We start from the raw sequence: 14,311 nt of genomic DNA, 5'->3' as shown, positions 1-14,311 counted from the left end.
TCTTAGTCTTCACTGGAATATGCGTAGAGGTCGGCCTAATTCCTTTTCATGGTCTTTTTAAAACTTCAGAGACTCACTAGAAAGTGATACTTCCTCCTTCCTGGGAGTTAGTTCTGCCAAGTGGACACTTCTCCCTACAGGAAAGAAGACTCTCCTAAGCCTCTCTACTCCCATCTTGATAAAACAGTCCAGTTCTTAAGCATATGCTCTTCTACTTTACTCTTACTTCTTACAGACTGCTGGGACTTTTCTATAGTGACATTCCACTGAATTAAATTACAAACTTCCTGTAACAATGTATGTATATAACAGAATTATTTCCATTAGGTTTTAGGTAGCATAGTATGTGGCATAAGGAAAATGCTTGGCATGAAATACACTGTCATCAAGGTGACTTTTAAACAGTCACATATGCATACTCTTATAGGTAAAAATGGTTGATAACGAATGATATCGCTAATAAGTGGATGATGACAAATAATGGGAGGAGGGAGGGGTTAGTGTTAGGGTTAGAGTTAGGGTTGGGGGGGCAAGAATGGAGGAAGGAAGGACTGTATAGAGGAAAAAGAGGAGTGGGAGGGGTGGGGGAAAGGGAAAAATAACAGAATGAATCAAACAACATTACCCTATGTAAATTTATGATTACACAAATGGTATGCCTTTACTCCATGTACAAACAGAGAAACAACATGTATCCATTTGTTTACAATAAAAAATAAAAATAAAAAATAAAAAAATGTAAAAATATAAAAAATAAAAAAATAAAAAAATAAAAATAAGTGAACTTTACCCCTTCATCCTGTGAAAGAGGATTGTTGATCATCAAATCTTGTTGGCCAACAACCTTCCTGGGGTTTGTGATATGCTGGTAAAGAACAAAAACACACAGAAAGATCAGAGCCTAACTGGCATTTAAAGTATTAAAAAAAAGACAATTACAATAATTATATTTACTATTTACTTACTACTTCTTTAATGTTGCTATACCATACTCTTAACTCTTTAATTCTACTTATCCATTGACTTTTATCTTGAGGAATAACACAAAGAAACAGCTGTCAAGAAAAAAAAAATTGTAAGAATCATAAGAAATACAATGTGAAACCAGGTCAAACAGAACAACCTGCAAATTGAAATCAATATCCCATTAATGCTATATTATATTCATATCATTATTATAATTTCAAGTAATCTATACTTGGGATTATTTAAGAAACATACAATCAGAAAATTTAAAAATTGAGTAATCAAAAGCAAAAGTAGATCTCAAAAGCTGCACCATGAAATAGAATCAAGTCTCCTTCCATACTCATATTAAAAATGAAAAATCATCACCACTCAAGTAAAATTCCCATTCTACATTCTCATCTTCCTGGGATTGGCAGGGAGCTATTACAAGGTACAATTCTGATTAGTAATTTCTAGGCTCAAGATTTTACTTCAAAACAAAGCAGAGAAGAACAGTAAGAACAGTCTGAGAAAGGAGGATACAGTCCAAGAAGCAAATTCATTCACAGCAAAAAATATAATTTACAAATGGCAATCAGCTTATGGAAATAAGCATTCTTAAAAAGACAAATTTAATTTAATTTAATGCAACATTAAAATAAAACTGGATTTAGGTTTATTTTTAGCAGATGAAGGCTACTGAAAGTTAAACAACAGGGTTTGGAGGTGGGGCACAAATATCTGTATACAAATATTCTAGCAGCAGGTCTTCTGCGTGCATCTAACAGAAGAAAAATGTATTTTAATTATTAAATCTAAATTATTAAATCTAAAACTGTCTAATACATCATGTGTTTCATACTGTCCTTGCACAGACTGAATATGCTGGATTTATGCAGATAACCCTAAAACTTTTGATAGAAGTCACTTTTAAATCACATATGAACCTAAATTAATTCATTTTGAAGAAAAGGGACACTTCTTCAAAGCAATTAAAAAGATAACTGTGGGTTATGATGACTAGTTCTGGTAACCAATGACCTTTCCATCAAAGGAGACTGACCCAGTTACCTTCCAATTCTGCTTGCTACCCTTGATTCTTTGTTTCCAGCAAAAGAAACAGGAAAAATCTTTTCTGTTTATGAAGAAAAAAGGGAGGGTGACTAACTGAGGGTGATTAATACAACACACACAGGAAGATTACCCACCTCCCCTACTTCTGCTCAGCTTCAAGAATTTCTATGAAAGCCTCTATTTAATGCAAAGATGTTGGTCTGAAATTTATACCATCAAAAGAGATGAAAAGATAGCCATTTCAAATGATTCCCTCAACAATTATTCAGGACTAAGGTGGTTCAAGCTTACTAGTAAATGTCCTATGAAAAATAAACATGGATGGCCAAAAAACTGAAGTGAAGTCTCTTGGAAAATTCAGTGATTCCCTGCATGGGTAATCTTCCAGGGCATCAGGTACTGTGTTGATATATTGCAATCACAAACTGTAAATAAATATTTTCTTCTTACCTTCCAGCAAATGCTGCGGAACCTGCTGCTTCTCAGCTGCCCATTAATCCCTTTCTGCCTTATTGTTGCCAAGTAATTGTTGTTTACAAATAGTTCTTCCCATTCTTTCCTATATGAAAGAAAGCAAAGCATGGGAATCCTTTTGTTACAATTCTTCTGCTTGAAGAGGAGTGCCACAGGAAAATAATTTTAAATAAGTCTAAGAAATGCAACTTTTAAAATGTATATATTTAGTTTGTTTCTGAACGCATGGCTGTCTTTTTGGACACAGTTCTTCTGTAGATTTAATGAATATGTAGATAGCTATAATTATGCCAGCTTCTGAAATTCATAATGTCTATGGAGGCTATTCCATTTCATCTAAAATGTTGGTAGTGCAGTTCAGTGACTAAACAAGAAAAAATGAATATTAATAACAATATATGACTCCTTGAGTCACTGACAGATATACCTGCTCTGAAAACAAACGGAAAAAATGTACTGTTGATTACACCAGCTTCTCACGTGAAATATCTGTTTGAACAAACTGGTTTCTCTTTAATGTTAAGCTGAGCATTTAAATATAATAGAAAACTAACTGTTGGTACTATTTACTATTGAAATCTCTGCAACTTCTTTCTACATGATCAGTTTTAAAATTTTAACAGGTGCAGGCAAATTTGAAGAAAACATCAAAAAATTAAAAAGCCTCACTGTAAAAACTGTTAAAGGCAAGCTTGAGTACCTTGCAGTACCTATGGCTGAGTAGATAAACAACTGAAATATGCCTCCCAGGCATGCAGGCATCAGGGGCCTAACACCTGTGCCTCATTAATATACAAGTAAATCTGCTCTACTGGGAAACAATTGGAAATTAATTGTCCCAAACCATTTACTGAGTTTGAATAAAGGAATTAGACCTATATTCCCAGCATCTTGCACCAAACTAAACACTAAGAATCATTTGTTAACAGTTGAGGCTACTGAGATAAGTTTCATGAAATTACTTTTGAATTCTATGATGCCGCAATAAATTAACTTAAAATTTAAAATTTACTATCAAAGCTGAAACTCTGGGGGCATTCTCTCAAGAGAGATTTCCTAAAAAGTCATTAAAACTCTCAGTTTTGTTTATATGCACAGTTGTTACTGACTAGACCCTTCTCCTTAAAAAAGAAAAAAAAAAAAAAAGTTGCGTACTATGCTGACCATCATGAACACAACTAGCTGTACATCCAAAGTTCAAAAATCTGACCATAAGGCAAGATGCATCTTCTCCACAAAGTTCCACAAGAGTGACCAAAGACAATGCCACATTCCCTACTGCCATCAGAACATTCAGCCTGTAAAACTGATCCCACTAAACCATTTCTTCTTCCAATAGAGGCTTGGGACACAAGCTCCAGTACAATGCTAAGAGAATGTACCTTTATCTCCACTCCAAAAAATTTCTTTTTCCTCACTCTATTAATAAGAAAAATATTTTAATTTGCATTTGTGTTATTAGTGAAACTAAAATATTTTCAAACATTTGGGTCATGTTATTTCTTCTTTATTAAAACTTTGTCCATGTTAAGCAGAATAGCATAGTAGTTAAGAGCATAGGCGTGAGAAATACAATACTGGGATGAAAAAGTCAGACATATAGTCAGAAACCATAAACTATTTACTAGCTTACAGTCTGCTTGCATGAACAAGTTACTTAACCTCCCTGTGCCTTAGTTTCTTTATTGATGAAATAATAATAGCATCCCCCTAAAAAATTATGAAGATTAAAAGAACACATGAAACACCCTCAGAAGAGTACATAGTACACATCATTTTTAAAAAGTATTGCTAGTAATAATTATAATACTGATTTTATTTTAGATGCTTTATTATTGATCCAAGAGGACCTTTCAATACATGTAAGACATCATACCTTTGTCATGCATATATATATATACATATATATATAAATATTTTAAACTGGTTGACTTGATTTTCAACACAACAAGGCTTTTTTAATGTATATACAATTTAGATCTAAAATTACTTTCTCTTATTGATCAGCCCATTGCTTTCTTAATTCTTGGTCACTCACAGATCAAAGAAATACTGAATTTTTTTGTGTGTTTTTTTAAAACTTTAACCCATTTGTATTACCAATGATGTTTTAAGTATTTTCTACTTCCACATAATTTCACACATATACCCACATCTCCTATTACTGAAGTTTGGTTTTTATCCAGTTTTCACTTTTATTCAGAGATAAGCAACAAGTAACTAAGAACATTAGAGGAGTACATTTCAGAAACCTTATGCATGTTGAAGAAGTTTGTGCTCTCAAAAAAAAAAAAAAAAAAAAATCTGGAACCAGGCATTTCCATGGCTGGAAAACACCAATAATTCCCAGTAAGAGAAAGAAATATGAAGCAATGACTTCCAGCTTCTTCCAAAATCAGCCTCTATTCACAGGTACCAAGAAATTGTGAAAGTACAGGCACAGCTGGTCGCTAGATTTATCACCATCTTGTCAAAAGAAACAGGCTTTTAAGGTCAAGTTACATACTACTTACGTAATGAAGGATAATTATTTGTTAGCTTAAATAAGACCCTGTACCTTGATTACAGTGTTGGTACAGAGAAAAGAGAGACTGAGGTATCTGAATTAGAAACATTATCTCTGAAATTTACAATCATTTAAATTTATTCATGGGTACTTACAGTTCTATAATTAAGGCATAACAGCACAAGCTGAGTCCTAACAGGCACACAAAGGCCATAAGATAGTCTATTGTCTTTCTCATCAATGGAATAGTGTTTCATTAATAAACTGATACAAAGTACATAAAATATGAAGTACCTAATATGTATTTAGCACATAGATTTTTTTTAAAACCATGAAGTTAAGTGAATGGACAGATAGATGTGTAAACAAATAGTAATAAGATCCACGCTGGTAGTATATTGAAGGGATAATTATTTTTAGGATTAAAAATTAAAACTCAGCACCACAGGTGATGCAACTCTGCCTCCAAGAATTAAGCTATGAGAGGACAACTGCAGAGGGAAATGTTGAAAACTGCATTGCTTCTAGGGGAGCTGGATCAAAATGAAACTTTTTATAATCAGAAATATGAATGATGGGCCTGCTCCAAAACCTGAGGAAGACAAGACAAAAGAACAGGGAAAAGTGAAGATTTGGTGCTAAAATTTTTCAGTTTAATTAGCAAAAATAAAGGAAAGGTAGTTGCTACACTTTGTCTTATACTAACATATATATTTTCTCTGACAATATCATTAAAATGCTAAAAAGTCCATTTATGATACATTTCAGGTAAACCACTTCTAACCACTACAAGAACCCTCTTAGAGTTTTATTTTTAATTCTTCTTTATGAATGAGGGAATTATGGTTCATAAAAATTAAATTACTCTAAAGAGAAAAAAGGAGTGAGATTTAGGGAAAGCACACAAAAATGACCTCTGGCAATGAGGTGGGGTAGAAATGTTTTCTTCTTCCCAATTTTAGTTTTTAAACATTAAGTCTGAGGACAAAAGACAAGTTTCCAACTGTTGGACTGAGAAGATAAGTCAACAACTACTACAGTGAGCAGTTAAAAAACCTTATACACTTTGTGTGCAGAAGCCTAAGTGATGAATAGATTAGACACACCTGGGCCTTTAAGGACTCCCTTTTAAAAGTAGCACTAGTGTCACCTAGTGGCAATTACTCTACCATGCAGGCACTGGGTCCCTGAAAACAATCAGCATCCTATCAAGGAGGGGCAGGGATGGGTACATTTCTTTTCTCATGTCAGGGTCAATGGATTAGCAATTGAGAAGGACTGTTGAGAAGTTCTTTAAGCCTACCCCTGTGCTCAGAAAAAAAAACATTATGACTGATTAAAAGCAGCCATGAGTGTAGCAATCATTTCTAAAAAATGAAATCAACTTTTGCAGCAGCAATTGATGCCTTTCCTCTAATAAAATTTAGGTATCTAAGCCTCTTGCAATATGGGCTTTTTTTAAAATATGAAAATTAATTTGAATATGCACTGAATAAATACAGCTGATGATTATAGAGATATTTCCAATTATATATTTTAATGTAATATTTCCCAAAAATTCAAATATAAAATTGATATGAAACTAGTTAGCACCTTCTAAGTTTAATTGTTTAAATAGTTTTGTAACCTAAATGATGTATAAATTAATAAATTATGTACCAATGTAGTCTAGAAAACTTTTAATTATTGTTCCAAATGGCAATGCACTATAGAAAATTATATTTTATACTTTGTATGATGGTTTCTATCCTATTTCTAGGCGTCATTTAGATGGAGATAACATCTCTATGGGGGTAACTTAAGAAACCAAACAACTACAATAATGGGAAAAAGTTAGAGACTACATATAGTTTCATACTGAAGGTCTCCAGTACATGGTGAAAGAGAGCTACTTTGGCTTCTGATAATGAATTTCCTGGGTGAATAAGGGGAAGGATGATCATTAAGAGGAAGCCCAAGTCACAGAGGGTAGGAGGAGAGAGATGGGGAGGAAACATGCTTCTAGTCCCTGGGAGGTATGGTGAGAGGGCATTGGGCAGAATGATCCCTCAAAAATGACCATGTAGTTTACAAGATCTGCCAGCCAACCTGACCTCCTTACTGAGATCTGAATAGAGAGATAACAGAACAACAACAACAAAAAGCCAGGACAGGATGCAGATGACTTTCAAGCAGAATTAGATCACAGTTAATGGGTAGAATATGTGAAGCTGAGGAAGCACAAAGTAAGAAAGCCGAACTTGATACAAAAAGGTTTATATAATTCTAATTCCAAAGTACTCCACATGCCAGTATTTGGAAAACTGCCATATTAATTTTGATCATATTTGTTTTATCAAATGCAAAGGAATAGAAGACAAATTTTTAAAATGTTTCCAATCTATACAGAAATATATTAGTGAAAAACTTTCATACGTGAAAGGACTGTACCTTAATTCCAGTATTCTGCCTGATATAATTTTAAAACTATGATTTTGAAAATACTATTCAAATAGAACAAGGAAAATCTAGCTTAAAATCAATGAAAATATGAGCAGTGTAAATTAGGTATGTCAGCATCAGACTGTAAAGTGTGGCACCAGATATGGGTAAGCTACAACATTAGGACTGCAGGTGCCAAGATCAACCAGATAAACACTGATGTTATCTATAATTACCTCATTTTTAGCTTAAATCACAGGTAATGAGGGAACTCAGAGTCTCTAAAAGGCAATTAGAAATTGTACTGGCTTTTTTGCTTCCTGTATCAGGAATTTTTAAAAACTTACTTTTATTTAAAGCTTTTTTCCTCTTCATAATGAAACATCGGGGCATATCGCTTATACATATAAAAACAGAATGCACAATTATCCACAAGCTTAAAATGGATTCTTCATACATCTAGGTAAAATATGTTCTCACATGGTGGGGTGCTACTGAAACAAAGGCAAAGAACAGTTCACTGCATGGAAGTTGGCTAAAATTGATTTAACATAATGTTTTTGTTCAGGTTTGAATTAGATTTTGAATTGGGAAATCTTAAGCTTCCATCTTAATATCTACATGGGCACAAAGAACTCAGTTAAATACATTTGAAGATAGATATAACACTCCCTTAAAAATGTATTATTTTCTTCAAAATACAGTGTTTAAGAGCCTTGAAATTGAAGGTCATATAAAATAGGTAAACTCAAAAAATCATTCTTTCAGAAATGGAATGAAGGAAAGCTGTGTCATTAGCATTTTAATTTTATAAAAACTTCTTTAATTTATAAAATATTGACCACATAACAAAAGTCATTAAATTACTAATCAAGGAATCAGAATTTAGAAATGAGGCAAGAAAAGGATTCTATATCAGAATATCTCTATGAAATAGCCTGAATAATTTTATACTCCCTGGTTTACTGGTGTTTCTCATACAACTAATAAGTAGGGGGAAAATGCCCTTCTTTGAGACTTCTCTTGCCACATCTTCATCTTCTTCTCACTCTCAACCCCCATTTAACCTTGATATTTGTGGTAACTGGCCAAGGGTTTGATAGCTAACTTTTAAAACATAATTTGCCACACAATCTGGAATGTAACCAATGCAATAAAGAAAACCCTTCAGAATCAAGAACAAATTATTTTCTAGGAATTTAGAAATAGGCATTTATTTAGTAAAATCTGATGTACTGATTAAAACCTAAACCTATCTCTTAAAGCATGTTTTCCAAGAGTGAGTTGATTTACAGGGTATTATATAAATAGAAATACATGTATGTTTGAAATAAGTACTTTCTCTTGAAAAGATCAAAATGGATCGTATTTTAACTGAATCTTTCAATCATTTAACAACCTCTAGAGCAGCAACATCCAGGAGAACTTTATGAGGTGCCAGAAATGTTCTATATCTGACTAATATTAATCACCTATTGCTACTAAACCAGTGAAATATGGCTAACACAGGCAAAGAACTACAGATTTTTAATTAATTTAAATCTAAATTTAAATAGCCACATGTAGCTAATGGTTCCTTGTTTGGGACAGCAAAGCTCAAAGTATTTTAAGGATATCAACTCATATATGCATTCAACTGTTAAAGTAACAATTATAAAGAATCAAGGGATGAAAAGATTAATACACACATGATACATATTCATAGTGTAACTGGGGGATGAAAACAAATAATCATTAAAAATTAATATATGTGGCTAAATAAATCAAGGTAATTCCATAAAAGATGTTGTAATACAGTATATAATTATTCTAAATGAATGGCGTTAATAAAAAGAATTATTGGATATAAATGAAATACTTGCTCTTTCTTGTCTTATTGCCCTTCCTTGTGGGTGTTTTTGACATGATCATCACCTCTTCATCACCTCTGCCTTCCACCTCTTCCACCTCCTTCTTCTCATATATACACATGTGAAAGTTAGGAAAGCGGATCTTTATGTATGACAGTGTAACTTTTAGTAGTTACCAAAAATAGTCAATGCAGGAAAGAATTAGACCTAGGATTCATATCGTTAAGTCAAACATAACCATAGTCAAGTAACAAACCGGCTGAAAGAACCAAGAAAGGATATCTTAAAAGAAGACACATGGGTTGGGTAATAAAATTAACTTTAGTTTGAAGTCAATGATATACTGTAAATTTATTTGGATTAAAGTACTGGCAGAAACAATTTCATATGGACCTCCGTAAAGGTAAGGAAATGTCCCTACATGAATGCTACTAAAAAATCTCTCTCAATTGTAGATTAATATGTGAAACACTTGAGAACAAAAGGATTTCAGATTTTGCAGATTTTTGTTGTTGTTGTTGCTACTGCTGCTGTTTTTGATTTGGACTATTTGCATGGACTTCACCAGTTGAGTATCTCAATTTGAAAATAAACTCAAAATGCTCCAAAATCTGAAACTTTTTGGTGTGATCATTGCCCCAAAATGTTTTAGATTTTGAAGCATTTCAGACTTTGGGTTATGTGGAATAGGGAACTCAATTAGCATAATTTAGAAGAAAAAAAGCTATGTATTTTCAAAAGCATGCTTAAACACAATAATACCTGAATTAACTGGTGTGAAGAAATATATGTCACATATGTGATGTTGAAAGTACCAATATATTTCCAAGACGTAACTGTTGTCCACCTGTGGTATACATTTGGAAAATGCAAACCTATTTCCACTTACATTAAATAACAAACTACTTTGTTTTTATAGTTCCCCATTTCATTTTTAGTGACATTTCTTTCATACCTATTTTTGTCAGGCTATCAAAATCACCAATTTAAGATTGTATAGTCCCTCCCCCACATTTGTAGTTTTGCTTTTCAAGGTTTCAGTAATCCTAGTCCACTAGCAGCCTGAAATTATTAAATTGAAAACTCTAAAAATAAATAACTCTTAAATTTCAAATTGTATAACATTATGATTAAGATAATGCTGTGTCACATGATCCTAATCCATCCTGCCCCAAACACGGGTCATCCCCTTTCCAGCATATCTATGCTGAATATGCTACACAACCATAAGTTATGTAGTAATTATTCCTGTTACCAGACCAAAGGTCTTGGGGTCATGCTTATGTGCAAGAAACACTTACTTTATCTAATATTAACCGCAAAGTTCAAGAGTAATAATTTGGGCAACCTGGATATGCCAAGAAGATACAAAATGCTTCCTTTAAGTAAAGAGGTAAATGTAAAAAAGAAGCGATTCCAGTCTATATGAGGCAACATAATAGAAATGTTTCTATGCTGAGATTGGTCTACTATAAGAATGAATCTTTTATCTGTGAATCTGTGAAGGAAAATTAAATTCATGCTAGTTTTGCTGTGGTACCTCAAACTGCAGAAATTATGGCCATGATGTATAATAAGTGTGGGGTCCTCTCTGCCACATCCCACGTGGAGGAGAAAAAGGTAAACTGTAGGAGGAGGATGTTGGTAGTTTTTCTATCTATTACCCAAAAAACTTATCTACTCAATGAACACACAAGAGTCAATACTCTTTTTATGAGACAGGGTATGACGGGTCCAGTCATACCAGCTCTGGCCTCTTTACAACAACCGAGTTGCCCAACTTTCCTTTATTTATAATATACAGGTAAAGGGGGACCAGGAGGAGCTTCTTCTGTGATGGACAAGATAGGGTGGAGTTAGGGGAGCCATCCTCTTAGGGGGAAAATTTCAGAAGGAGACAGGAAACCACTCCCATGCAGCACGAAATATTTCCCGGCAGTTCCTAGAAGCCAGGCCTCTGTGTCCCATGGCTCAACCTAGTCTGACTCTGCTAAATAAGGACAGTGTCCCACAAATAAGTACTTAGTTAAAATGGAAAATACATTAAATTCATGTTTCAGTACTATCTGCAGTTTCAGGAATCAATGCGGGGAGGTCTTAGAAAGTAAAAAATAAGGGGATCAAGGAATACTACTGTACATTAGCTTTTAAAAAAATAGTTTAGGTGTAGATGGACACAATATCTTTATTTATTTTTATGTGGTGCTGAGGATCAGACCTAGTGTCTCATACATATGAGGCAAGCACTCCACTACTGAGCTACAACCCCGGCCCTGCATATTAGCTTTTAGACTGTCATTTACTTAAACTATCATTAAAAATAAGAACACACTTGACTTTACATTTAAGTCTACTTCAATTTCATAATTTTATCTTTTTTAATTAAAAGTGCAACTGAGAAATAAGACTAAGCAGAAGATAAGAAATAGTAGGACTTTCCTCATACTAAATATGCTTAAAGGAACAGATTTTTTAGTCATTCTAATATTGTCCTGCCATTTCTAAATTTCTGATTTTTTCTAGTTGTTTGACACGATTGGAACCTGAACCTTTGAAAAACTGATATGTTAATGCATCTCTATAAAAAAGAGGGCTCCCTTCTCTTAATATTGGGTCTTGTTGGGGTATAGAGGTTTTGGGAAGACATTAAAATCAGTTGACCTATCATGAAAGATTTGTTGCTAGGCATTCTAGAGGGACAGAAGTTTTCATCAAGAAATCAAGGGTATAGAAACCCAATTTGGATCCTTACTTTGTTTGCCATGTAGGTTTTAATATGAGTGGGAGTAGTATTTTTATTACTGATTTTTAAAAAAATGGCTCCATTTTCTTCTTGCCTAAATTAAATTGTTTATAAAACATCCTGTGTTGAGTACAAATATTCCCCACCACTGAAACGTTTTTATTATTTGGATTTCTTTTTTAACTCAACCCAAATCTAGTTGAGTTTATAAAAAGATCTTTTGGTTTTAGTTGTAAATGGACACAATGCCCCTACTTCATTTATTCATGTTTATGTGGTGCTGAGGATTGAACCCGGTGCCTCATGCTCTGCCACTGAGCACAGCCCTAGCCCTCTTTTGGTATTTTGTATTTGGTATTTTTATCCACAGCCCAAATAATTCAGATATCCCCAAAGGGAGGTCATAAAAACTTAATTATATAACCATAGATATCTTTAAATGAACCAAAGATATTGTCCCATATTACAGGAAATGCTACTATGGAACTGATATTAGTACCAAAAGAAAATTCTCATTTTAGAACAGAGCTTTTAAAAGATATTATGGTTAAAAATGGTGGGACACTGGATTCCTTCTCTAGGGTTTCAGCAAGGAGGCACTGGAGAAAAGTATGAGAACGGGGCTAAAATGCCAGACTACTCTGTATCCCTTCTAGCCTTTTTCAAATTTCTCATATGAAAAAAAAAGGGACCATGTTCAGCCTATACAGAATACAAAGGAGAGAATTCAATGACGTGGTCCTGTGGTAAGGGCAGTGACAAGCAAACAAAACAGTAGTTACCTTAGAGACTGTTAACTTACTACTGTGAACTAAACAAAATACAAATAGTAAGTCTGAGTCCAGATTAATATAGAACACGTCTGTTCAAAAGACTTTACCTAGAAGTACAGCCATTAAAAAAATTGGAATGAGAGAACGTTCTACTATTCTGTTTCTGATGGTTTGAAAGACACATGATTTGAATTAGTTTTTAAACTGAGCTCAGTAGAATGAAACACAATCTTTCACACTTTTTGAGAATATATTAACCAGACTAAACCTTTTTCTATATCTCTGAACACTGCCTCTATAACCATGGAACTAAAATTATAACCATGTTTCCATACTCTAGGATATCTTTTAAATTTCAAATTTTCTCTTATTAGCAGATTATTTTTTTATTCCTGTTTTATTGACGTCCTTCATATTTCTAGGTATATAATACTCATCTCAGTGGCATCACTATCAAATAGTTTTTAACAATTTTATATGATTAAAGATTCACATTTTCAATTTTCAGTTGGATTTTTAGACTGTAAATTCAAATATATGTAAAAAACCCATGATAAACTGATTTTAAAACCATTAATACTATCAAAATAATAGTACACACAAAGTAACACTGTCACCACATGGAAGAGATATATGTAAATACCCATGCTCTGGGGGTCACATTATCTGTCTAAAGGCATAATTTTGGCAATACATTTAACTAACTCTACCCTTTCTAATACTACAAAAGAAAATAAAAGAATGCATTGCTAAAGTGTAGAAAATGAAGACTGGTTTTGTTCATATTGTTGACCTCCCTGAAAACTTCTGTTCCTTTAGAATGCCTAGCAACAAATCTATTTTCTAACTATAATCCACCACCCTATCACCATCCCTTAATTTTAGTTACATTTGGTTTTTCCCAGGTTCTTGAAAAATGTGCTATGTTAGTTGCTTCCATGTTTTGTTTCCCTGATAGTAAAGAATGCCTCAACGACAGGGTCTGAGTTTTATTCCTCTTTAGGGGTTAGAGGGTATCCCTCATGGATCTGTCTATACTAGGTACACCATAAAAACAACCAGAATGGTTGAAGATATTTAGTTTTCCTGAATTACAAAAGAAAAAAAAAATTTAAACAAATGTTGGAAAAGTGCTTGTGAAAGTTAGGGATAAAAAAATAAAATGTTCTGGTAGGATTACTAAAATTACTAACCACTACCACTTTGCCCCAAAAGGCAAGGAAATGTGATATCAAAAAGGAAATATTCAAATCAATTTCTACTAAAATATTCTGTGAAATTTTTCTCATAAACTGTATATTTTAGCATTAGGAACTGTTCATGAATTAAAAACATAAGTATCACATAAACTTGACTATTATAAAGCAGACCTATAACAAATAAGGAAGTCATTCGTAAACTTTTCTAAAAGATTCATAGCTTTTCCCTTCTGAACTCTAATTTTATGTATTATTGAGTCCCAAGTTATGGATACAATAATACGCTCCAATATTACTGGCCAAATATTTAACTGATTTTGTAT

The 14,311-nt window shown here is 33.3% G+C and overlaps 1 protein-coding gene across 10 annotated transcripts in view; it reads right to left on the bottom strand.

Moving 5' to 3' along the window:
* Nucleotides 1–14,311, bottom strand: part of TBC1D5 (TBC1 domain family member 5) — a 578,936-nt gene that overhangs the window by 238,610 nt on the left and 326,015 nt on the right. For all 10 annotated transcript variants that reach the window (XM_079115504.1, XM_079115505.1, XM_079115503.1 and 7 more), the window contains 3 exons: nt 2,473–2,581; nt 966–1,055; nt 791–865 (listed from right to left, as the gene is read on the bottom strand). In XM_079115504.1, the coding sequence (XP_078971630.1) occupies nt 791–865; nt 966–1,055; nt 2,473–2,581 (274 nt within the window). The remainder of the gene's footprint in view (nt 1–790; nt 866–965; nt 1,056–2,472; nt 2,582–14,311) is intronic.

This window comes from Sciurus vulgaris (assembly GCF_902686455.1).
Source record: "Sciurus vulgaris genome assembly, chromosome: 16".
In the NCBI taxonomy this organism is placed as follows: Eukaryota; Metazoa; Chordata; class Mammalia; order Rodentia; family Sciuridae; genus Sciurus; species Sciurus vulgaris.
This window is presented reverse-complemented; position numbering and strand designations above follow the sequence as displayed.